This window comes from Struthio camelus, chromosome 5, assembly GCF_040807025.1.
Source record: "Struthio camelus isolate bStrCam1 chromosome 5, bStrCam1.hap1, whole genome shotgun sequence".
Lineage (NCBI taxonomy): Eukaryota > Metazoa > Chordata > Aves > Struthioniformes > Struthionidae > Struthio > Struthio camelus.
The window spans coordinates 23735083-23761519 of record NC_090946.1 but is presented as its reverse complement, the minus strand read 5'-3'; the positions used below and the strand labels follow the sequence as shown (position 1 = coordinate 23761519).

Sequence of the window (26437 nt, the reverse complement as noted above, 5' to 3'; positions counted from 1 at the left end):
TGCAAATCCAGCAAATCCCATGGCAAGTCTTCCTCCCTCCATATTTATTGTCTTCGTGTGACCTATGGTCAGTTAAATCGCCCAGCTGATTAGATGGTAGGACATAATATGAAGATGCTGACATCAAGTGAAAAATAGGGTATCAGTTTTTGTCTCCCTGTGGTGGCTACTTCTACTGACTAAACACCTCTCATCTTAGGCATTAGGAAGGGCTTGGATTGAGGTATATGTTACAGTGTATGAATCTGGCCCTGAACATTGTTATTATGGGAGGCATTTTGAGATGCTCAAATTACATCTCCGCCTGATTTGCTTGCGTTTATATCCATTCGCACAAGCAACTTTTCTTCTGGTCTTTCTAGCTTTTTTACATTCAACCATAATATTCATTTAATGTACTTTTCTGTACATAATAGAGTATTTGTTTTTCACGAGGTGCAAATAATCTGCTTGACTCTGTGAATAAAAGACATGCAGTTCACTCCAAGGAAGTTATTTTGATAATGTGTTAGTAATAGTGAGAATGCAGTGTAATCATGATACCTGCATGTGCTTTCAGCAAGTGCTTCACCAGGTGAATTTTTTACACTTGAAATTTCTTTTATGTATGTCCACAGTATTGCAGGCAGTGTTGCAGAGAGTTATGACACTGAAAGTGGATTTGAGGATTCCGAGAACAACGATGTTGCAAATGCAGTTGTGCGGTTCATCACCAGATTTATCGACAAGGTTTGCACAGAGAGTGGAGTTACACAGGATCACATCAAGGGTCTTCATTGTATGATACCAGGTAAGAATTGTGCCAAAAATGTGCATTTGTAGTCTTTCTTTTTTCCTCTTTTCTAGTGAGGAAAATACATTTTTTAGTTTCAGTTACTTTCAATGGATTTGAAAGGTTAGTTTTCTTTTCTAGGCTGTAATTGCTCTTGTATTTCAAATAACTATTCTCTTACCCATTCAATTTCAGAATTTCAGAACATCAGAGTTCTGATTAGATTGCAGATTCTCTTTCATGTTTTGTGTGACTTCATTTACGGTATTACTGATTTCCAGGCATTGTAGCAATGCACATAGAGACCCTGGAGGCTGTCCATCGTGAGAGTAGAAGGCTTCCACCAATACAGAAGGCAAGTATTATGAAACATGTTTGTACTGTTTACAAGTATTAGAATCATGCAATTTAGTCATCCTTTTTTCCTCCTCTCAAGTTAAGAGGAAACATCAAAACACCGAAAGAAAGTTTCCACCAGTGATAAATAGACTGTTTGGCTTTGGTCTCATGAAATATGACCTTATGAAACTATTAGAGCCAAACCTCTGAACATAAACAAGATATTGCATCCCCCCTGTTTTCTGAGACCCATTTCTCTTAGTTAAATCCAAACTCCATCTCCTTTCTCTGGAATCAGTCTCATAACAATTTTGTTTTGAAGCTTTTTATGCCAAATACTATGACTAGACTGAGGTATAACACTGGTATCCCCATTACACTTGCACTTCAATTTTTTTGCATCAGCCCAAGATTCTACGACCAACTTTACTGCCTGGAGAAGAATTTGTTTGTGAAGGTCTCCGTGTACTACTGGATCCTGATGGCAGAGAGGAAGCAACAGGAGGATTGCTTGGGGGTCCTCACATCCTCCCTGCTGAAGGAGCTTTGTTCCTTACCACCTACAGAATTATATTTAAAGGCACTCCTCATGATCAGTTGGGTAAGAAAAATTAAACACTGGTAACTGTGATCCTTCAGATAGGCAGGGCTCTGAACTGACCAATCCATTTACTTAAGCATCAACATCAAAGTGCATATACATCACAGTATAATTTTTCGTGTTCATCACGCAAGGATAATCTCTTCATATAGGGTTTTTATCACTACATATGACAATGATTTTGTTTTTACATTTTAACTTGACTAGAGTTCATTTCTTCATTGGAAGCATTAGGTTTTAAATGTTTGTTCCTGTGTAGTGGTAGATATTTAGAAAGCTGTCCTCAATTACTTGCATAATATAAAATCAAAATATGCACTTGTCTTAGGGGAAATAGTTCAGTAGGCTGTCATATGGTATTATGGGCTCTTGTGGACCACCTAAACTCGGAGAAAGAAAATAAGGACATTCCTGAATAATATTCCAGTCATTTCCGTAGCTTTTCTGTTTCAAATGGACAAAATAATTAGTATCTCTATACCTCAGTTCCATCTGTCAAGTTAATTTAATAATGTTGCTTCGCAGAGCAACAATAAGCTGCTTCACTGCTAAGAGGGAACATACGAATTCTGTGAGATCTGCAACTTCTGCTACCTCTAGCTTTTCATTAAACACTTTTTTCAGCCACTGTAAATGTGTTAAATGAGAAACATTCATCTACTAGCATTCTCCGTAAGATGATTATTAATAAATTGCATATTGTTTTACTATATAATGGAATTTATAGCTATTCTGAATGTTTGCATGAAAGTTTGCATATTTTGACAGCTGCCATTTGTAAGCAGATTAAATTGTCACTCTGAAATATAAGGTTATCTTGGAGAGTTCATGGTCACATGTAAAGCAATTAGGGTATATTATTCCTTATTTATAAGCATACATATACATATGCGTAAGCATACATATACATAATGCAACCTGCAGAATGAATAAGTTTGAAACTGATTCTTGGACCTCTACTAACCTGGATTTTGGGGGTGCAGTTCCACTGTGTAGAAGAGCTCATTCCTGTCTATTCAAAGTACAGTGTGACCTAAATAGATCTGACTCAGTGATCTAACAAGTATCTATAAAAACAATCTGTGGCCCATAGTTGGAGAACAGACGGTGATCCGAAGCTTTCCTATTGCATCTGTTACAAAGGAGAAGAAGATCACTATACAGAACCAGCTGCAACAAAGTATGCAGGAGGGACTGCAGATTACTTCAGCTACCTTTCAGGTAAAAAGAAGTTTTGTAAAATGTATGTGATATTACAGTCAGCTCAAAATACTTATGAGCAGCGCTTTCTCCTGATACTTGTGAGGAGTTCAGTTTCCCACCTGTGGAGTCAATGGAGAATGCTGTCATAGGCACCACTGAGTTTTTTTGGCCCTGCTGTTGTTCACAGAAGGTGTACCATTTTCAAATTTTGATTTATTTTGCTCCTTTCCTCACCCTTCTATTTTAGATCCAATAAAAAGCTATCTTTGGGTCCAAAATCTCTTCATGTGAGGAAGCAGAGGCCCAGGCAGGCCAGTGGAAACATGCATTCTCTCTCCTCCAACTATATAGAATGAATATGGAATGAAAAAGCTATAAATATTGTTTGTCAACACTTCCCACTTTACCAACTTTCTGGAAAAATCCATGGCAGAAAGTCATCCCTCATACTGCATTTCAAATAGAAGCTGCACTTTCAGGAATCTTTAGGGTCGCCACCAATAGGAAGAACCAGCGAGCCTCAGAATGAAATGCCCTGACTTCTGCACAGATCCTGGTATTTTGCTGTCATTAGGATCCTCCTCCATGTGTTCAGCAGAAGCATGTGCTACAGGACAATTGGCAGAGATAGACTTCTAAGACATAGGAATCTGAACTCTTTCCTAGATGTTTCTTCTTGGTGCTGATCTAATCTGTGGTCAAACCCCAAGACATGGAAAGCTGAAGACAAAGAATTGTATAATTCTAGGCTAGGAGTAGGCAGCGGTGCTTAAGATATAAAATATTTTCCTTGTTTGATTGACCTTAGAGGAAGTATATTTTCATTCAGAACAGTAAGTCTTTAACATTTCAAAGCTGCTAATGAAGTAGGTCATCAGTATTTTACTAGTTCTTTACATAATAGATATTATTTAACTCTATTATCCTTCAATATCCTGTTCAAAAGCATAATATTAGTAATACAAATCAGATATTTTATTTAAAACAATCTGAAGAAAGTTACTCTTTTGGACTTTTGGGAGGACTTGATGAGGACTCTTATTTTTTAAAGATCTTTTTACCAGAATAGCTAGCATGTTTCAATGATGTGCTAAACGCAGACACAGATCAGTGTTTCTAGTGCTGGATTCGAGTCAGACATCATCTCTGCTTTTGTTTAGCATAGTTTTGTATGAGGTTATAAAAACAAAAACAATCAGCAAACAGTTTACTTTCTGTTCCCTTTGTAACAGCTAGAGTTCAATACTGTATCAAATAGCCCCTCCTCTCTGTTTATTAATTATGACTTTCAAAGGGTTTTGGCTACAGCTGTGCTATTATAATGTCTTCATAACTTTGTATCAGTGTAACGGTCAAAGATTCAAAACCTCCTTTCAAGGAGGTCCTAGAAAAACAGAATTGTTAGTCTCTGGAAAGAAATTACTAAAGCCAGTGAAATAGAAAACCAGTGATGAAATCTACCTTATGGATAGCAAATGAAAGACTTCAAAGGTATCTAGGCACACAAAAATAAACCTCTAGGATATTTATTTGTTTGTTTGCTTGCTTTTTCCTCATTCAGATAGTTCTTTTTGGACCTCTTATGGATTCCCCATTTTCTCTCTCTTTTTTGTTTTATTGTATTTTTTCCCTACGAGCTGACCGTCATTCTTCTGGCTGAGGATCATGGGATTTTTCAAAAACATTATAAAACTTGATAAAGAGCATTTTAATGGGTTAGATAGGTCACTGTTGAATAGCGCAAGGTTAGTTCCTTTTCCAGCATCAGATTTCACTGTATGCTTTACTAGTAGCAGTTTTCTGGACTTTTGTAAGGCGAGAGAGAAATGGGAATAAGTAATGGAAGAATAATGGTTGTGACTTACGAATGCTGAAATTGTTGATTTGATGAGAGTCTTTGAAGTATATTACCAACCTTTGTTTTCCACTGTATGGACAGAGCTGACAGAATGTTTCCAGCCAAGTTATCCCATGTGGCTAGTATTTTAACTAACGTAGACATCTTAGCGCCAGCACTACCACTTGGATTTACCCAAAATATTTTGTGCTTGATATTGTGAGAATTCCAGATGCTTCATAGTCGAAATAACTTAGTATAAGAATATAAATGTACAATATAAATCAATAATTAATGAGTTAAATAAGTATCCCTTATAATCAGTAAGATATATGTACATATACTTATATTTTCCAGTATGCATCGTACTGCATGATACTTTTATCAATATATTTTAACATCTTTTAATTCATTGAATTCTAAAAATACTGATATTTTCAGACTCTAACAGGTCATATCTTTTATATACAGTTAATTAAGGTAGCATTTGATGAAGAAGTAAGTCCTGAAGTAGTGGAAATATTTAAGAAACAGCTAATGAAGTTCCGCTATCCTCAGTCTATCTTCAGTGCTTTTGCATTTGCGGCTGGGCAAACAGCACCACAGATAATTTTACCAAAACAAAAAGAAAAGAATACTTCATTCCGGTATAGTCATTTTTCTTCTTTTATTACTGATGTTCTTATTTACTGTTAGTCAAATACATTGAACAGTCTGATAGCCTTGCAGAACTGCAGATGATTTAAGCAATCTTCAGGAAAGTAGAAATAACTGATTACTGTACTGCAGCTTTTTTATATTTACCAAATAAAAGATAGGTTAAGTATGAAATATATGTGGATTTGGTGTAAAAATATATTTTTTATCTAAACTTCTGGCCATGGAAAATTTGATCAAGTATCTCATTACATCTTAAAACACATACATTAATATAAATAATGTCTTTAGCTATGCACACTCTGCCAACATAAAAACAACTTTCTTGTATATTATGCTATAGGTTAATATCCTAATGCAGGTTGGAATACGTTTTACTTATAGAACAGTCTGTACAGTTGTTCTAGTGTTCTTTAATCTAGAGTTTCAGCTTTGGGTCTTTTTTTGAAGTTTATGTTATACAGTAATTTTTACTAAACTAAGTGGATCCTTAGTGTCTGCCAGAATGGTAACGCCCATGATCCTCTGTGGATTATGGCATTGTTGACACAGGGAAGTAGAATCCCTAGCTCGTCATGGAATCCTAAAACTTTAAGATACTTTTTTATCTTTCCTGCCTTCACTCCGTCAACTTCATAGACTTGTCACATTGCTAGCAAAACACAAATACCTAGAGAAAGATGACAACTGTTTATTCATTGCTGTCGGACACAGTAGGCATAAATTTATCTCAAAATGTTATCTGAAATAATAAATATGACAATTAAAAATTAGTATAGATATGCATTTTTCTGGAGGTTAGGATTTTTCTGTCTTGATAGTAAATGAAAAATTGTGAAATGCTTTATGTTCATCATAAAAATCTGTACATGCTATTAGGTAGAAGAACATGCATCTTTCTAAATGTTTTTATTGCTGTGGATTTATAGTACCTTCTCAAAAACCATTGTGAAAGGTGCAAAACGTGCTGGGAAGATGACAATTGGCCGCCAATATTTATTAAAGAAGAAGACAGGCACAATAGTGGAAGAAAGAGGGAATCGTCTAGGCTGGAATGAAGATGATGATGTCTCTGGTAATAATAAAATATTTTTCATTTTGGCTGATAAGTTTATCCTATGATGTTTTCATTCCAATATGTTGAATGAGTAGTGCCTTCAAGAAGAAATTGCAGAGTCTGCCCAGACAGCAGTGAGAAAGGTTTCACATACTTAAGTGTTTCCTTTTGTGATGACCAGGGTTATAGGACAAAAGAGGAAGTTGACTTATTCAGCGGTAAAGGAAAATGCTAGATTTTTAGTTATCAAACTACATTCACACAATATTTTTTTGTCATTTTTTACATCTTCATAGTGTAGACAAAACAGCCCAGAAGCGCACTGTAACTTTCATTTATCTTTAAACAGTCTGGCATCAGCAATTAGTCTATAACAAGAAAGCGGTAAATGGTGAGGTTCAAGAAGCAGCAAATGTGGGAGAGTTTTGTGGATGTGGAAATGACAAATGATTTCTCAAAGGAGCAGAAGTCATTATTACTAAAAATACTATTTTTCACTGAAAATACCATTTTTCCAAACTTCAGTTGAACACATTTTGGCATAGAAAGTAGAAAGTGATTCGGAAGTGTTGTATAGTTGGTGTGATGGTGTGGAGTTTGACATTCTTCCAAGTACTTCATTTCCTGCTATGTGGTGCTGTCAGTATATCCTTATCTGGACCAGTGCTAATTTATAATAAACCACTAGAGGGAACCAGATTCTCCTGTACATGAGCAGGTACGGTTTTGTCATACCATTTTCTTTTTTTTCTTTTCAATTTAGCATTTCAGATAATGAAGTGTTAGTCAAACGCTAATAATTTTTTCAAAGTAATCAAACAAGCCAAATTTTTGCTTTTGAATATTTGCTCAGTGAGCAAAATGACTTTTGTGCAGGTAAATAAAAGTTCTCTGAAGCCGGACTCTACTACTGCACTGTGTCTGTGCTCTCTGAAATGGATGGAAGAAGGCCTATCCAGGGAAGCTGAAAAATACTGATTCTCTTCCTTTATTCCAGATAAAAGTGGTGGACAAAAGGGAAAAGGGAAAGATTGTGAAATACTGAATGTCTTTACACTACTGAAAAATTGCATTCTTCAATTGAATATCCAGCTTCTTCCTTAAATACTGAGCTAGTATATGTTCTGACATTGCAAACTCTTCAGATCAGAAGCACTGCTGAGGGCTGTGCTTATTCTGGGTGGTTATTTGTGTCCTTCATCCAGACAGAGCAAGCACAATCAATCTATGTATTTGTACTTCTCTTGCTAGTGATTAAATCCTGAGAGTGTTTGCACTGCAGACGTACAAAACAACTACGTTCTTCCATGAATGCAGGTATTATGTAAATATTAGTGATAGTCACTTTCTTCTCCCTTAAGAAAAACATAAAAACATAAATGGTGAGACTCCCTACCTATTGCTTTCCAGATGTTGTGACTGGGACTGTATAAGGTGATTGAAGTCTGACAGCTTGCATTTCTCCCCGCACTGCCCTGACACCTCTTATGTAGTCTGCTGACAACCGTAGTGGCTTCTGGTATACCTGAATGCAAATAGCCGTTGGAAATTTGCCATTTAATGACAGCAATTTGTTTTATATTGACTGCTGTACATTAGTATTTGTTTGCAAGTCTCAACAACTGAAGTCTAGGAAACTGTGCAGCTATACCAAAAATGAAGCAAATGGGGAACCATCTGCAGCAAGTGATGCATAGTCATTAAAAAACATTAAAGAAGATAGGATTGGAAGGGACTTTGGGAGATCATCTACTCCATCTGTCTGCCCCAAGGCAGGATCAACACACTTAATCTGTTTACCTAACTTTCTCTTAGAAGCTTTCAAGATAAAGATTCCACAACCCTAAGCAATTTATTCTAGTGCTTTAACCAACCTTAATGCTAAAGAAAAGCAGGCTATTTTATGTGGTCCAGGCCTAAATATTGTCTTGCTGCAACTTAAATCCTTCACTTTGTATTCTGTCACTGTGTATATGTAGAAGAGACAATTCCCTCCATTTTGATAGCAGTTTAACGTATTTGAAGACTACTGTAATACTTCTGATCTCTGTTATTTTATTGATAATAAGTATATAGAGTTCTTTCAGTCTTTCCTTATTAATGGTGATAGACTTCTGATCATCCTCACTGCTCTTCTCTGAATCCCCTTCAGCTTGTCCATATTTACCTTGCAGTGTGATTTCCAAAGCTGGGCATAGAACTCCAGTTGTAGGTTGCTGCTAATGAACACCTGGCTTCTTTTTCCCTCCAGTTCCCCCCCATCTTTTTATTTTCGGAGAGTTTCAAATCTCTTCACTACCAAACACTTTTTGCAGTAGATGATCACAATGGAGTGTTCTGTAAAGTTAGAGACTTTCTGTAAAATCCACTTTACAAGCAGTAGAACCTCAAGAACAGTGAAATAGAGTATTTACTCCTGTTCTTCTCAAAATCAAATGAAAAAATACATTCTGAACTTAAGCCAGCAAAGCATCTTCCTCTTCTGCTGCAGCTTAAAGATGCCAGCATGAGCTCCTATCATGTCTGGCCTTTTACATGCACAGGAAAATGGTTTGCAAATTCCGATCACCAATATACCTGCTTTCACGAGAGAGAAATGAATTTCGAAAGCACATTTTAAAAAATACCCATTGCCTTAGGTAAGCCAATTATTGCTTTCCATTCAAAACTGTTAAATAATAAGTTTCTATATTCCTTAAAATAAAATTATTTTTACAGCTCATTCTGTAGCTCATATTTTACAGCTCATTTTTTCTTTTTTTTAGTGAACTTTATCATTTTAAAAGTTTTGTAACTTCTTTCTTACCATGACAAACATGGTAATAATTTTTTTTTTTTTTAGATGTGCAGTAGGGGTAATAACATTTTTCATTTAGCTTTTATGCTAAGATGCACAAAAGGAAAAGGTACCTCGGTTCTTAGTCGTGTAAATTCTGAATGTTATCTAATGCCAGTAAAATTATACTTGTATCCAAATTTTGATTTTTAAATATAATTTTAATTTTTTATTTTAGAAGTCCTGCTTTAAATTTAAATTCTTATATACTTTTCAATACCTTTAGTCTCTCATTCAGGAAGAAATATTTCCTAGGCATATATTTTAGTGTTTGAGGTAAAGTAGAAGCAAGTAAGTGGTACACACTGTGATTTGTAAATCTGCTCTCAGAAGTATTTGGAAATAGTTGAAGTTAAAGTGTCATTAGCAGGCAGGTGGCAAGTTTAGTATAAAAACCTTGCTTGACTTGAATTTCAGTGTAGCTTGAACTTATGACATGTTCTTTATCTCTCCTGGTTGGAAGGGATTTTTTGCTCTGGAAAGTGCAGCTGACGTGACTGATCTGCTAAAAAGGCTGCTGTTTGACATCGATACTGAAGCATTAGGAAAACAAGAGAGTCGTCTGTTGTGAAGTTATGACATAGAGACATTTTTCATTTGCATTAAGCCTTAAAAAGATTGTTACATCTTTTGAAGAGAAAGTAAAAGAACTATGAGGCCCATCTACTGCATGTTCAGTGAATTTATGTGCACATTTTAATTATTCTGTCTTGTGTACATCTTTGTATGGCAGTTGTGAATTTAACAAGTTTTCATAAATACGCTGTCGAAAGAAAGATTACCTGCCATCAATCAGTTCAGGTCAAATGAAGGTACAGGATAATTTTTTCCATGATTTTAGTCTGAGAGAGGTGTCAGCCATGCTAACCACAAGTGCAGTAGGTAAATCTGGGATATATTTAAGTTTTTGACTAGAATAGAATTTTGTTGCTTATAATTTCTGTAAACTGGTCGATATTTATTAGTGCCTTTTGTTCATCACTGACAATAAGACAAACTAATATTTTGTCAAGAGTAAAATAACATCGCTTTCTGTGTAACTGCTGGCCCCGTCAGTAGCAAAAACACAACGTTTTTTAACTTCAGTTTCAGATGACAGTGAACTGCACACAAGTGGTACTCTAAAAGCATCAGAGAAATCAACAATGGAGCAATTAGTAGAAAAAGCCTGTTTCAGAGACTATCAACGTTTGGGGCTGGGGACCATCAGTAGTAACTCTTCTCGCTCAAAAACAGAATACTTAAGAATAACTGCACTGAACAGGATGTATTCACTTTGCAGGAGGTGAGTTGACCAATTCAGTTTAGTATTTGGCAATAAAAGATGACGTAATAGCTCTCACAATATGCATTCCACCTGATGTGTCCGTTTAAGCAACTTACTCTGAGAAAATTTTTGTTCAGTGTGAGTGTGTTCAACCAGTGACCTTCAAGCTATTTGTATTCCACTCTTAGAGATTCCTCTTCTATCACGCGATGGCTCTACGTGTGTTCAGCTGATGGGGAAAAACTGCCAAAGAAGGTAGCCAGAGGTGAGGGAGCCGAGCTGTCCCTGCAGCTCTAGCTGGCGCAAGCCTGGCCTTCCTCCCTACATCCTCTCTAAAGCCAATGGAAAGAGAGCGCCCTTGGGGCTTTCAGGGAGACGAACCTAGGTACTCTCAGTTGCCTTTCCACGGCGTTTCTCTCTTGGCTTTCTACATTGGTGTCTAAATTAGGAGGCTGTTTTTCAGCTTTCTGCATTAGGCTGAAGTTAGGTGGTAGAACTTGCTGCATTAGGGTCTGAATTACGGTCCGTTACAGTTTCTGTAACTTAATCTATTGGAACTGGAAATTATTTATGTAAATTATTTGCATATAGAATATATTCTGTCCCTAAATAGGATAGCAAGCCTCAGAAACAGATATATATAACTATTTACTTCAAATCAAAAATATATTTCAAAATTGGAATCATCAACAGATATTTACAGTACTTACTTCAGAAGTTGGTTATGTGCTGAAAATCACATGCTGTGTGTGACACATGAACGTTACTGAGGAAAACATGTAGCTCCTTTTTTGTTGTGAAAGCTGATGTAATTTACTACCACTACCACAAAAATGCTGTTTAATACAAAAGCATATCTGCATGAGTCATATCAGAAGAGCGTTTGCATTCTCTAAAGCCAGTTTTGACTAGTCATTGTTTTTGTTACGGATAATGAAATTGCCACTGTTTCTTGGAAAAGGGCACACAAGAAAATATTAAATCCTGTCTGCTTTCTCATTTATCAGGAGCAACAAACCAGCAACAGTGTTTTTGTTCAATCGCCGTAGAGTACAATGCAAAGGAAAGCATTTAAATCATTACATTTTTAGTTATATTTTGAAAATTGCATAAATAACTGCCTCCCTCCCCTCACCCCCAAAAGCTGTTTTCAGTATTGTATAGCCTCTTTGGAGTAGATAATTAGTATTTGAGTGGATCACAAATGTCAGGATATAAATACTTGTCTAGTGACATAGTAGTTAATTTTGGTTACTGTACTGTAAGAGGTAAACCATAAATGGTACGTACGTTGATTTTTGTATGAGGGAAGTTCAATAAAAGTTCAGTTAAAGAACTGAATTTATAAGAGCAGTGTATGTTGTATAGGAACAAAGTTGGATAGTAAGTGCTAACTTTTCCCAGCTCTTCCTCTTAGTTTCTTCTGAACATGAAATTGTAACTTTAATTGAATATTATTTTTAGGAGATAGACGATTATCTTTCATATTGTTTAAATCCTTCCTTCACTTACATAAACACAACTGCTATCCTGGTAGATTTTCTATTTTTAAAGCTGTTGTATCAGTGCAGTTCCTAATCTCTCAATGTATTATGGTGTTTTAAAAAGTACCCCAACGCTCTGTTTCAAATATACTGTTCCATGTGGTTTGGCTACAAATTATAATGTATTTTGACATAAGCCAGTTATGACCAAAAACTATTGTTTTAGTTGTGATACTTCAGGCAGTCTAAACATTCTTTCCTGTCGTTCTCATATTCAGTATACAAGCGTTAAAACAAAACTCCTGTATCATTTACATGCCTTAAAATTCTGTTTTCTGTCATTTTCAAAAACTTGGCTTTATTCTTGTGACAGATAAGAGAAGCACAGAGCAGAGAAATATTACCTAATAAAAAAAAACTTTAAATGGAAGAAGACTAGAAGGGATAGTCTTACAAGTTTATCCTAATTAAAACATTTTAAAAATTGGAGTTCTAATGTATTTGCTAGGGTTGGACTAGAAAATGAGAAGTGCTAAATGAAAAATAATTTAGACATATATTCAGCCTGTAATTTTAAAAACGAAATCTTTTCATTATTTGAAATTTTGACTGCAATTTTAACTGTTGTTCTTATTTTCCCCTTCTTTTATCAACACAGTTATCCTGGGCTTCTGGTAGTGCCTCAGTCTATTCAAGACAGCAGTCTGCAGAGAGTTGCTCGCTGTTACCGTCACAATCGCCTACCAGTTGTCTGTTGGAAAAACACTAAAAATAGTACTCTGCTGCTTAGATCTGGAGGCTTTCATGGAAAGGGAGTTGTTGGCCTGTTCAAATCCCAAAACACGCATGCTACAAGTGAGCAGATGTTGCTGGGCTTTCTTTATATTAATTTTTTTTTTTAGGAATAGTTAGTTTTGTGGAGAAAATCGGTGATATGATTGTATCAAAAGTCTCGGAATGTAAATGATTGTCTAATATTGTATTCATTCAGGTTAATTACTGTATGTCAAGAAACAGACACGTGTGGGTTGGGTAGTTATAGTTTGAGGATGCCTGGAGGAAAGGGGTGTGTTTCATCCCTTTATACTGCTGTTAAGCAGTGTGTGAGGGGATGAATGGTGGTAAGGATGAAGGGCAAATTTTCCATATATAATCTTACATTCGATATTATTGCCCTGAATCTTCCCCCTAGATATCTGCCCAGTTCAGTAACAGAATTTCATATAAATCAAGCTATTCACCTCCTGATTCTCTTTCCTAAAATACACATGCCCCTCTTCAGAATATAAAACTTCATAAGTAGAAGTGGTACAGACATTATCTTTCTCTTTAGACAGAACTAATTGACTTCTTGTGGCATTGCTTCAAAGAGTAAGAGACACCGTATTATTAACCCAGAGATCATTCAAGTGGATTTCAGGATATGCAACTCCTGCTTAAAAGTTGAAGAGAAAATAATGTTTTGTCTTCAGGTTTGTTCCACTATGTCAGACAGAGCACTAGCATGATGCTTCCTGCACATAGGTTTTCTAATCATTTCCAATTTAGATACTAATTTTAACAGGGCTACCTTTAAATTTCTTTTGACACCTCCAGCTAATCAGGTAGCTGTCAATTAGTCTCCAGCATAGAGTCTGGTTGGACCATCACTGGAGAAGAGAAAATTATTCTAAGCTAAAATAATTGTGGTTCATCAAAATGTGCTCACTCAGGTTCTTTTACTCTCCCTCCTTCACCTCTGATTCCAAATTCTATCTCTTGTGGTCAAAGCACTGAATCCTGGGTTAAGTTACTATGATCTTTCTGCCCTTCATCTCCCTCACCTCCTTTAAGTTTGTGCATATGGACAGAAATGGGTGGGGTTTGTCCTGTTGAGCTAGTGTTTCCTTCCATCATCACCTAATTTTTTTTAACATACACTGAAAATTTTCATACATTTTTGTTTCCTCCTTGATTTTGTTTTTTGTTAATTGATTCTTAACTTTTTTTAAGCCTTAAGGTGGTCTTAAGTGGACTATCCTTGTTTAACTTAATTGCAGTACTTTCTGAGAGCACCCTACCTTCTCATCTGACTTTTTTTTTTTTTTTTTGGCCTTCCGTTTTTAAACTCTTTTCTGTGGCCTCTCTGGCTTTGCTTTCATCCAATCATTTACAGCCACTTCTCTCTCTCTGAATCAGTCATTCTCAAGGTCCCCAGTAACTCAAGCAACATCAGTGACAACTGAAGAATGATTATTTTTGAGATCTGTAGAGTAGTCATCTGAAACTCCATGCACATCAGGGATTATTCAGAGGTTTCCAGATATGGAATCATAGTTCACACAGCAAATGCAATCCCTCTCCTACAAGTTGCCTAATCATATGGAAGACACTTTCTGAAGGTACCCACTGGTGACAGAGCAGGTGGACTGTCAGTGGGGAACAGGAATGTTGCTTATTACAATTGGAGATTCCTTAACTTGTGTTATGCACGTGTACACACACCATCTGTCCTCCTTCCTCTCTTCTTTATCCCATTAAAAAGCTCAGGTTAGTGGGGGTAGGGGACCTGAGGGACATGGAGGTTATGTCCATTCATGTCTCTAAATGCAGCGTAAGTGGGCATGAAAAATGGTGTTCTTGCATATGTATATACGCTTTCAGTGAATGGACAATACATCTCAAGCAACCTCCAGTTATTGGTAAGTAACTTTCCTTTACTGTAGTGAAGAAGAGCTGGTGGAGTGTGTTCTTTAAATATGTTTTAAAGTTATTTTTGCTGAAGAAACTGTTGTATCTGTTGTCTGCACGTTTTTTTAAGGGCTGAAGTTTGCTGATAAGTATCACAGACTTACAAGTATTATTTTCCATTTCTGAGAGTGAAGGGAGAAACTACATCCTATCTATTCTGTTTATATTGACCACTGGCTATTGATGAATAGGTAGGGTGGTGACCACTGAGTAATTTACAGCTTTTAGAAGCTTAGCTTCTGCAGTGGATCACAGAAGAACATGTTGGGTGTTTGCTACGCCGACAGTGGATGACATTCTGAAAATTCTTTGTCATTAAAGGAATGGGCAAATCATGATGTTTTCAGTGCTCTGCTTTACATAGTGAGCTTTTTCATTTGCTATTCTGTGTATTTGTAAATGTATTTTTTGTATTTTAATGTATTGTGTTCCTTCTGTGAATTTATTTAGCTCCTGCTTCTTTAGAATCTTCAAGCAGTATAGAACAGGAGAAATACCTACAGGCCTTACTGAATGTGATATCTGTCCACTGCAAAATGAATGGCAGTAATACTCTCACTGTTAGGCCAACAATTGCTTTGTCTCCAGGTAAAATTGTTTTGTGAGTTAGTTTATTTGATTTGATGTTAATTAAATGTCTCCAATGTGAATTCTGTTGTTCCTTTTACTGTTACACTGTCTGGATAGCTTTTTCAGCCTTAGTTTTGGTGAATGGGTTTTCCGTATGTAAAGGATGTTTATAATCTTTCCAAAAATATATTTTTAGTGTTCTTATTCTGACAGTAAGTGATTTGCAACCTGCAGTTTATGGCTTTTTGATGAAATACGGTTGGGGATGGTGGGCCAGTCTTGAGGCTTTAGCAATGTATTGCAATTATGGAACAAATAAAATAAAGGTTTCCGGAATATCAGAATGCCAGAACTTTACAAGTTTTTCTATATCAAATTCTGCAATTACATTATATAACCATATCAAAAGCAGTGATAGGCTTTAGAAACTTTTATTACAAATTAAGTTTATTAATAATTGTATATTGAATAAGAGATTACCAACATGAAGAGACTGAGAAAATGTAAGATTGCCAGGTCAGATTCTACATGAACCAATGCAGTATTTAACTATAGAAACAATGGAAGGCGCGTAGACATATTCATGTGCGTTACATGCTCAGAATGGGATTTTAATGCCATTTCCAAGTAGCGCTTGAAATGAAAACTCTTTCAGAGCACAGTATTTTTGTTAGGCGTGGGTGGAACCATGAAGAAATTAATCCATATTCTGTTTCAGTTATCCTGTGACGAAACCTGGTAGGGTTCCTTTAAAGGTAACCCTGATGTCTTAGAAAGGGGACTGTATGACTTAGTTTAAAACTGTGTCTGTCTTACCTTGTGCAGTTGATGAAAGTTGGCCTAATATAGCCAGACAGTGTTTTTTCTTGTAAAATAACATCATTCCCAAAGCGTGCATGGTTTGCTTCATTTATTGTTAAATATGTTGATTGCTTAGCTGTATCTAACATCTCCATACTGTTGCAAATGTATATATCTATCATACAGAAACAAATCTGAAATACAAGATTGGCAGCAATTGGCTGTATTAAGTGTGGAAAAGCGTTTTTATCATTTAAGTGTTAAGTGTTAGTTTGAAGTAACATTGTAGTTTTTTAATCTTCTATTCTTTTTTGAATGACTTTAGGCACTGAAAGGAGGACTTCCAGAATGTCCACTGTGTTTAAGCAGGTAGTGCCAGGACATTTGGATGTAAATCTATCCAATAGCTTTGCTCGAGGAGGTTAGTAAGACTAGCTCAAAGACTAAGCACCTGTGTTATTTGAAATAAAAAAATAACAACAGAATGGTAGTGAAATAAAAATAATTAAATTGTTTATTGATTCATTCCTCTATGAAACAACAAAATAGAAATTACAGATTAGCCTCAATCCATAGCATTATTTAAGTATCAAATTTCCATTTAAGTTCATTACTTACCATTGATGCAGCCTGCTTCATGTTAGGAATTCGTGGATAATTAAGCACTTAATTAAGAATTATGTTTCTAAATACTGTATGACTTATCTCTGTTTTTAATTAGCTGAAATATATGACCCCAAAAATGCATGTTTTCAATTCCTGAAATAAAATATGTGGTCATGAGATTTAGTTGTAAAAGGAAGTTCACACGTATGTTAGTATTGAATGCACTTTAGAGTCTCCAGTTTCAAATCAGCCCAGCATTTGGCTGAAGATCAATTTGATGGTTCATATAGTTGCAAATAATCTAGCTAAATAATTTTACTTTATGCAAAGGAAGGAGATATATGGCCAGCTTGTAATCAGTACAGAAATACAGTGCATTGTTTGGGAATAGTTATTTTTAGGAACAAGAACTGATCAGTGTCATTTCTACAAGAAGCTTTCATTTTGGTGTAGTGAATTTGTACTACTTTTTCAGTTTGATGAAATTGTTAGGATTTTTTTTTTACGTGCAATACTTGCATAAATTAGTGCATTGCATTCCTTAAATATAACATACGGCTGTTAGGATAGGGATGAAAATATTTCCCAAAAGGAAGAATTTTATATTGCTTTTATTACCTTTGAGCTCTGAAGGCTGATACTACAATTATTTCTAGACTTCTAAAGCTTGCTTCTCTTCCCTTTTGACTCCTTGCAGCTTTGTAAGCAGTGAAGCAACCATTTTATGACAGCTTGAGCTCAGATTTTCAGAGGTGGGAGTGAGAAAGGCTATAAGAAGGCTGGTCTAACATTGAAATTAGACCTGTTTTGGCTTCCTGAGCTCCATTCCAACCTAAATTATTGTACAATAGAAAAGCTATAGGTTTATTTGGGAAAGGATAAGACAGTTTTGTAGAGAAAGACATTCAAAAGAAGGGATTAGAGAAAGAAAGGAAGGAAGGAGGTGAGAGGGGAGGGAGGATGGAAGGAAGGAAAATACGCAGAACTATATGGAGAAGTTGTATGAGTAATGTAGCAGAAGAGAAGAGAAGGACAATTAAATGGGGATCACCATACTGTGTACGGTTCTGTGCATCTCCATTAATGATAGTATATATATATTGCATGTCTAAGTTTTGTTTATCGTTTCTACTCACTGTCTCAAGTTACTGTACATGGGGATGAAAAAGCATGGAGATTTTAATTGGATAGGTAAAATGGCTATGAAGATAAGAGAACAGGGGTTAATGGACAGTGTCTGAAAATGTTAAATAAGTTGGTGCTTGTGTCCAGCTTGCCTTAGCACTGAAATAGGGAAAATGCCGGGTAGCTGATAGCAGGCTTTTTGTTGTGTGCCATCGCTTTGTGTGGGAGGGGCAATGAAGGTACTCCAGATAGGTAAGAGGAAAACTTGCAGATTGACTGTTTGGAAGTTGTCTTTTGAAGATAAAAGGATTACTGAAATCACTGTTTCTGGCTTCTGAGATTACATTTTGTGGTAAGTGTGATGGGGGAGGTTGGTGCTGCTCAGTAAAGGAAAGAGGAGTCTAGAGGCAGTATTAGGTGGTAGGCTTTGTGTTGTCTCGTTGGACATTGCAGTCTCTTGGCTGAATTTCAGCAGTAGTCAGAAAGAGGGTAGAAAAGTTATCTCGTGTCGTGCTGGTCAAATGCCACACCTGCCCTCGATATCTGAAAGGTGTAACTGCAGGCCAGTATCTGCAGTCTTTTTGCAGCTCAGCAGGATACATGAGGACTCAGCTGAAACATCAGAGAGTTTGACAAGTATGATGGGAGCCCTAGTGAAGGGGAGAAGTTGACAAGCACAGAGAGAAATAGAGGAGTGTATCCCTATAAAGAAGTAAACTCTAGGTCAATTTAGTGGGTTCAGATATGATTTATTATTGCAAGGGTTTTTGCTACTAGTTATGTTGCACATGTGGAAGTAGTGTCACAGTACAGTATGCAGGATCTAAAATGGACACAGCAGATTTTTGGTCAGCCGAAAAAAGAGGCTTATTTTATGCAGGCAATCTAAAAATGGTGATTTCTCTCTCCTTCCTATTTCTCAAACTAACCAACAAAGCAAAAAAATACATAGTAAATACAGTGGGGTTAGCTAATTAATTTATCCTAGCAATCACCCCAGAGTCTGCAACAGACCTTTAATAACTGGATTATCTACTACACTGTGCAAAATACAATAGCAGGATTTGTGTGGTTTTGTTGCTGAATCGCTCTTCCTTTTCTTATTTTCATTGTCACACATAGAAGGCTGAAAAGCCAAGTTCAGCTATGACATGCCAATTGAAAATGACATTTTCTGTTTTTATGTGCCAGATACTGTGCGTTTTTAATACGCATCCTTTTAAAACTGAAGTTAAAAAATGTGTTCCAGTGCTTGAATAATATTTCTCATTATTTCTCATTTTTTTAAATTATCCTTGTTCTAAATATTCATCAGTTGTCCTGAATATTCATGTTCATGTCAGATACTTCTTTTTATGTTATCTGGAACATTCTAATCAAGTATTTTTATAAAAACAAGTTAAGTTAGTTCTGAGCTGAGTATTTGGCCAAATACTTCTACTTTATAATCTGTTTTCATTCTTGGGCCTTCTTTTTGGCAAATACTTTGGAGATAGCTTTCACAAAAATCAAGTTCACTTAAAAAAATATACCTTTTCTTCTTATATTACTCGATAGGTGTAGTGTGGTACTTAATTGGTTCTGAAGAACAGCACTTCTCCTCTGACATTGTTCTGTAATTTAGTAGAATAAAATGTTTTCTCAGTATGATTTCCTGCTGCTAAAAAAATACAAGGATATTTATAATGAATAAACGCAGGCACAGCTCTGAGACATTTATTTTAAAAGCAGGAGACATTAGTACTTTGAGTATGTTTTAATAGAACATTTGTATTGAAAGAAGTTGGTGGTGTAGATGTTGTACTTGAGCCAAAAGCATACTCTCTAATAGGCATATAAGACTCCCACTGAAAGTGAGTTTTTAGGCAAAGGAAAAAAAACTCTTTGATTGATATTGCAGAATGACAGGTTTTCTAAATTCTATATTTTTACACAGTGCTTTAAAGCTGTAAGTAGGTTTACAGAACCAACATCTTGCATTCTGATTTCATTTTGAGGTCCATCAAATTATGTACATAAAATAGAGGAAAAGAGAATTTTGCAAAACTACACTAAGATTTGGGATTTTTAAGTAAGCTAACTTTTGACTGGAGCCGAATGATTTAATTGTGAAGTTTCCTTTTGGTATTATAATAAAAAAATACATGATGGCTGTGCTGCATATTTGAAATTATTGCAATGACCATTAAATTATTCCTTTTTGATGAATGATTACTTCCTTCCCATTTTATATTGGTTTTCTGGCTTGATTGATGTTTTGTCTTGTGATGACTAAGATTTGTGCTGTCTGATAAATCATGAACTTTAAAGAATTTCAATATATACTAGATCTTTGGAAATTAATAAGTAACCCTTTTCTTTTCTCCTGCAATGTGTGTCGCTGCAATGTGCATTCCATTCCTCCTCCTTCTGTCTTTACTGTTATCTACCAGTGCTTGGGTACAGAGATAAATGTTTCACTCATTCAAATTCCAAATCAGCAACTAAGGGAAGAGTCTATCAAGGTACTGTATTCTGTGTCCTGAAAGCACATTCTCTTCTACCATCTCCATAACTGCTACAATATTTTAATATGTGCTAAAGTGATACTGTCAGAAAGCCAGAGTTAACTCTGCATTAAAAAAATTTTGGGGTTTGGGTTGTGGGGTTTTGGTTTTTTGTTTTTTTGGGGTTTTTTTTTTTGCCAATGAATGTATGGTGCAGTGAAAGTGATTAGCTAACAAACTTCAGCATGCTATACATCAGTACTATTATGATCTAATGCAGAGTGACATGTAGAATTTTTTAATTATTTAGAAAGATTTTTTTCTGTGGAAGAATTTTTAACAGCAAAGATGAATTCTGCAAAAGAGTAGTACTCTACTTCTTTAGTAGAGAAGCTAAGAAATACTACTGCCTACTCAATGAACTTTCCTTCCAAGATCATTGGTGATGTTAGTGGACAGGGAGGTATTAATTTCTGCCAAAAACTCATAATAAAAAAATACATGCCAAATAATGAAAGTTAGTTACTACTGACAAAAATAAGATACTGGGCAAAATTAGAAAAGAATTATAATTGTCTTTTGATTACCATTATCCATCACTGAGTAAACAGGTACATCTGCATGTGTTTGTAACTGGTTCTGTTGCTTTTGATGTGCTACTGGCTCTAATGATGGTGTGGTTTTGTAAAATTTTAGAAAGTATAACGGATAAGATGGAATTTTTTTTGTATATAATATCTTGGGCAGTCATCTTTGATGGAACTAGCATTGCTCCATACCAAGTGAGCAAGAATTTGTTTCCATTATTAAATGCTTGCTATGATCTCTGTTTGGTTGCTAAAGTCTTTATTTTTTCTTCTGTAACAGTTCAGATGTGGAACACAAGTTTTTACTAAACATACTACTTTAGCAAGTGAGATATTTCATAAAATTGGCTTTCTTTGAAATTGGAACTGTTTGAAACTGACTCTTAAGTTCCTACCAAACCATTCTCAGTTCTCCCATTCTCCTTCTCAGTACTCCCATTTGTTTGCTCCCATCTGATCCTGGGAGCCGGACAGGCAGACAGGCTATGCTGTACAGACAAGTCCCTGTCCCAGATTTCTCTACAAGATTAGTTTTTAAGTAGAAAAGCAATGCTGCCTCTGAAAAAATAGAATAAAATTATTTTGCTGGTTGAGACACCTCAGTGGAGTTTTACTGCTATCTACAGCTTTTTTTTTTAATATGCAGGAAATACTAACTATTCATATTATTGATTTTATGGAAGATTCTCTTTCTGCTCCTGCAGTATCTAAATTTCTGCTACAACTAGATATTTTGATGCCTTTATTTTGGATGCCTTGCTTCACAGATTTATGGACAGGAAGAGTCCTCTGATAATCTGATTTACTGCATATTGGGTTAAAGATTGCACACAGCCATTTGAATACTTTAAGAGAGTTCTGAGTTCTGTTTATATTCTGAAAACCAAGTGCCTTTCACGTATTTCACACTGAACATGAAAAAATTATCACACAAAATCATAGTTATTAACCAAGACACGAGACACAGAAAAATATCTACTATTTATCTTTTCTTTTCCTAGTGCTGGATAGGCTCTGACAATCTGGTTTACCAGTACTTTATCTTACATGAACATCATAAAACTTACTTAAGCATGTCTGCATGCTGTAGAAATTTCCTCCTCTGGAAATGACAGTAATATAGCTGCATCAATAAGGCACAGTATGCAAATTAAAAAGTTTCTGGAGAAGCAGAGCGTGTTAGGTTGGTACAATGTCTTTCAGGTTTGGCTGTGCTGCTTTCAGATGTGAGTCTGTGGCTCCACATCGTACTGCGCTATTCCCTGCAGATATACCAGCTCAAGTTGTTGCTAGTTTGGGGTTTTCTGTACTATTCCCTGCTGCCAGAGTGATGGCGATACTAGTACCAGAATAAAACGGTGAAACTGTCACCCTCTAGGCATCCTCCTGTTTCCTCACAGAACGAGACCGTAGTCACATCTGTTAGAATGTAGTTGTGAAGCACAGAATTGGAAAAAAGAGCTTTCTTAAATCCACTTCTATTTCTAACATGTCCAGTAGACATGGACAGTTAAAACTAAAATCTATGGCATTCTCCATTTTAATGAAAGTATTTAAAGAGCAAATATGGAATACTTTATCCTGACATGTAATATTTGAATTGTTCATCCTTGTTTACATTTTGATTATAATAAAAACTGGGGTATGCTGTTACATTATGTGGGGCAAAGGGAGTGCAAGAGGTCTTGGTAACAAAGAATTTAAAGTGATATTGTTTTCACTGTTGAATGAGATTATTATTACAGAATACTTTTAGTAGTTAGACTTCCAAAATAATATACCTTTGACAAGGAAATACAGCAAATTTTTGTCACTGCTTCTGAAAAGAACAATACTATTCATTTCATTTCCATACACTTAAATGGATGTTAGTGACTTCCAAATTAAGATTTATCATTATGTTACTAATTTCATTGTAACCATTTTCTATATAGTAGAAATCCCTGTGCAGGGTTTGATTAGAATCTGAGTTTAAACCACAGTACAGTAGGTTGGTTTTGACAGCTTTTGTTATGAAATGACTACTTTCCAGTGTATGTTAATTGTATCCTATGGAGAATGCAAATGATACGTATAAACACTGTACTTTCTAAATTATATTCTAGTGCATGCCTTAATAATTGTGATCTCTAGTGCCTCACCAAAAAAGGTTTTTAAATATTTTTCATCTTCATGAAGGTGTCTGGGCAAGTCTTCGTTCCAGCAATCGATTTATCAGCGCTCAGACTCCATTCATTGATGTTGGTGCAAGACTTGCAGGGAAAGATAACACCACTTCCTACAGTAGCAGCACATTTTTGCAAAATCGACTTCTGAGACGTCAAGCAGCCCTTTACATATTTGGAGAAAAATCTCAATTACGGGTAATGGCTATTTTATTCTTATGTTCAAATAGTTTCTTTTTGGCTTGAGTGTAATAAGCCTGATATTTTTACAAAACAAGAATACTCTAGCTAAGAAAGATAGATAACTCTCCTAAAGGTGTAAACTCACGTGAAGATTTTAGGTAGTAGCATGCCCGTAGGGCAAATATCTTTTTTTTCTTCTGTTTGGCTGTGATCTGTATTGCAGTACACAGCATAATAGGTAATGCAGTGTAACTCAGTGTGAAGGGAGAAAAATCAAGCACTGTGGTTATGTAGTACAACAAAATCAACATAAATAAGAGCATAATAGATTATCTTAAAAAACAACTAAAGGGGCAGGCTCAGACTCACAAAAGCTCAAGTTCTGTGACTGGAGCCGTAGCTGTCTCTTGGTCAAGTGCTGATGTGTAGTAGATACAGAATTAAAAATACAGTTAAAAGATGCAGAGAAGGATAACAAAGATGATATAGAAATGAAATAGCTTTTGTGCAAGATAAGAGTATTCAAATGGGAAAATACATGACTAAGGTGGAAATACATTCCAAGTCTGTAAGATCGTGAAAAGTATGGAGAAGATGAATGCAAAAGGTGATCGACTGTTTCTCAAACTAAAAGAACTGAAAGGTATCCAATGAAATTGTCAGATAGCAGACTGGGGAAAAAAGGAGGTACTTTTTTCAGTGCTTCATAATTAAACTGTGGAGCCCATTACATTACCCTTTAGAGGCTAGAAATTTAAATGGATTCAAAAGACAATTAGAGAAATTTCATGAATGATCAGTCTATTGGCATAAAGTCAGTTAAAAGTTTTTAAGCAGTGCAGGCCACGTTATATTTCCTACCATAAGGATGAGGACAAAATAACTTATTATGGCAGGATATCAATTTGACAGCTCTTAAACATTAAGGAGAGATCTTATTTTCTTACTAGAATCTGGCAAAGTACCCAGCTTCCACTTCTCCTTGTTCCTAGCAGTGGGGCTTCTCCTTTGCTGTGGGTGCCTGTTTGCAAGCCAACAGCATGTCCAGCAAAGCCTTTGGATTCAGAAGTCGCCATCTCTTCGCTGCCTCAGCAGCGTAGGCTGTGCAGGGAGCAAGTGCAGCAGAGTTTGGCTCTGCTCAGCGTAACTCTTGGGATAAGGCTGAATGACAGGACTGCAGGCAAACGGAGTGGGGTTGATGTGCCAGCAGTGAGGCTCGCTGCCCATATCAGAGGCTGTACAGAGCTTTTCCAAAGGGAGATCTGGAGTTCTATATCCGTATATTCTTGCTTTCATAGCTGCAATTAAATATACCTAAACACATATTACTGTCCTCTGATTCAGCTGTTTCATTATCTGATGTTCAGCTGACTCATCATCTCACAGCAATGTCTAGATTCGGAAACGTAAAACAGACTTATTTGGTAATTTAAATTGTAATTTTATTTGTCTTGATGGGTTAAAATATGTTACGGAGTAAATGGAATATTACTAGTCAGCAAAGCAATTACCAGGGAAAGAAAAGCATCATTAGTGTGGGCCAGCACCAAGTTGACGTGAATGAGGCTGAACCAGAAGCTTGTCCATCTTGATTTTATTACACGAAGAGGTCCATGATGTTTACAATTTTGCACACCTTTTTGGTTAGACCTTAATATTTTCAGATGCTGCTGTTTCAGAAACAGGTGTCCATCTACAGTAATTCTTGATAATTTAACTTTGCTTTTTTCAAAAAATGTTTGCAAATATTTTTTAAAAATCCCAGCACGCAAAGATTGAAAAGTCACATATATTTTATTTTCTTTTTCCAAATGTGATCATGCAGAGGAATAGTAGCTTTAAAATATAATGTAATGAGTCAAATTATAACTTTCAAAAGCTGATGTGGAAACACCATTATTCAATTCCTTTTGAAATTATATGTTTTCAGGAGATGGAAGAATCATGCTGTATCAGGATGATGAATCAAAATACTGAAATTCTTTGCAAACTGTGTTTCTATTTTGACATTTATACTTTAAAATGTTTTATATTTGATTTGTATTCTCAGTTGTATTTTTAAATGATGGTTAATGTAACAGTGAAGTATCACTTCTTGTTCCATTTATAATTTTTCTTTTATGATTGGTTTGCAAATTCGTCTTCTGTGTGATTTCTTCATTATGCACTGATAAAGAAGGAAGTCACTTTTAATTGTTCATCTTACGAAAATTTCATCTGACTTGTAATCGTTTCCCACCATAATTAGTGTTACAATAATTTGCAGAAATATCCTACTAAGTCTTGTAATCAGTGTTTTGATTTCATATTATAAAGCTTAACAATATAGCTTGAAAATCAAACCAGAAAATTCCAAAGTAAACATCGTTAATCATTATTAAAACAAACTGTTATTTTGAATACTGAGAAAACTGTTTATTTTCCTTGAAAAGTTTTCATTTTAGTCAAGTTGGTATTTTCATTTGATTTTCAGGCAGCGATTTTCTGCCTGAAGTTTTCAAACAGGTCTGTTCATATCAATTTTTCATCTTGTTAAGATATCTTTTATAACTGTAAGCCACACAAGGCTCTGGCAAAGCAGACCCTTTGATGAAAAGGCGTATAGGAAGAATAAAGTGAGATAAATGATTAGATAAAATTAAATTGCTCTAACCAAATACCGATAACTTTTCATGCTTCTGTTTAATTAATTTCTTAATGAAATATAAGTGAAGAGTTCAATCACGCATCTAAAGAAAATGAGTAGAAATGTCTTTAGTCTGATGCTTCAAAGTGACCTTCTGGACCGCTGGGACAAAAACTAGAAATGGCTTAATATGCCAGCACTCACAAAACAGCTGAAGATAATAGGTTAAGGCTTGGTACATATTAAAGCATTTTAATATATTGCCGCACAGGTGTGTATTTTTATGCAGAAAAAGAGTTGACTGTTGGATGTGCAAACAACAAGCGTTTGGCAAAACTCCGCTAAAGTAGTCTGAAGCCCAGTAGTGCGTGTATAATTTGGAAATTTTGTAGACAGTCAGTCCTTCAAGGATTGTTATATTCTGACAGATGGTGTCCTTGTTCCTGCTAGTTTAGACTTTAGAGGTTAGGGGTGGTTTTTAATTTTTTTTGCTTAATAACGTGAT

The 26437-nt window shown here is 35.6% G+C and overlaps 1 protein-coding gene across 20 annotated transcripts in view; it reads left to right on the top strand.

The window, feature by feature from the left end:
• SBF2 (SET binding factor 2) overlaps positions 1-26437 on the top strand; it is a 286083-nt gene that overhangs the window by 224801 nt on the left and 34845 nt on the right. For 8 of the 20 annotated variants that reach the window (XM_068945065.1, XM_068945055.1, XM_068945054.1 and 5 more), the window contains 12 exons: positions 618-790; positions 1054-1127; positions 1517-1712; positions 2806-2933; positions 5224-5399; positions 6339-6484; positions 10389-10587; positions 12712-12908; positions 15234-15371; positions 16480-16575; positions 20318-20389; positions 23137-23321. In XM_068945065.1, the coding sequence (XP_068801166.1) occupies positions 618-790; positions 1054-1127; positions 1517-1712; positions 2806-2933; positions 5224-5399; positions 6339-6484; positions 10389-10587; positions 12712-12908; positions 15234-15371; positions 16480-16575; positions 20318-20389; positions 23137-23321 (1780 nt within the window). The remainder of the gene's footprint in view (positions 1-617; positions 791-1053; positions 1128-1516; positions 1713-2805; positions 2934-5223; positions 5400-6338; positions 6485-10388; positions 10588-12711; positions 12909-15233; positions 15372-16479; positions 16576-20317; positions 20390-23136; positions 23322-26437) is intronic. The other 12 variants (XM_068945059.1, XM_068945056.1, XM_068945071.1 and 9 more) reach the window with 3 other exon arrangements.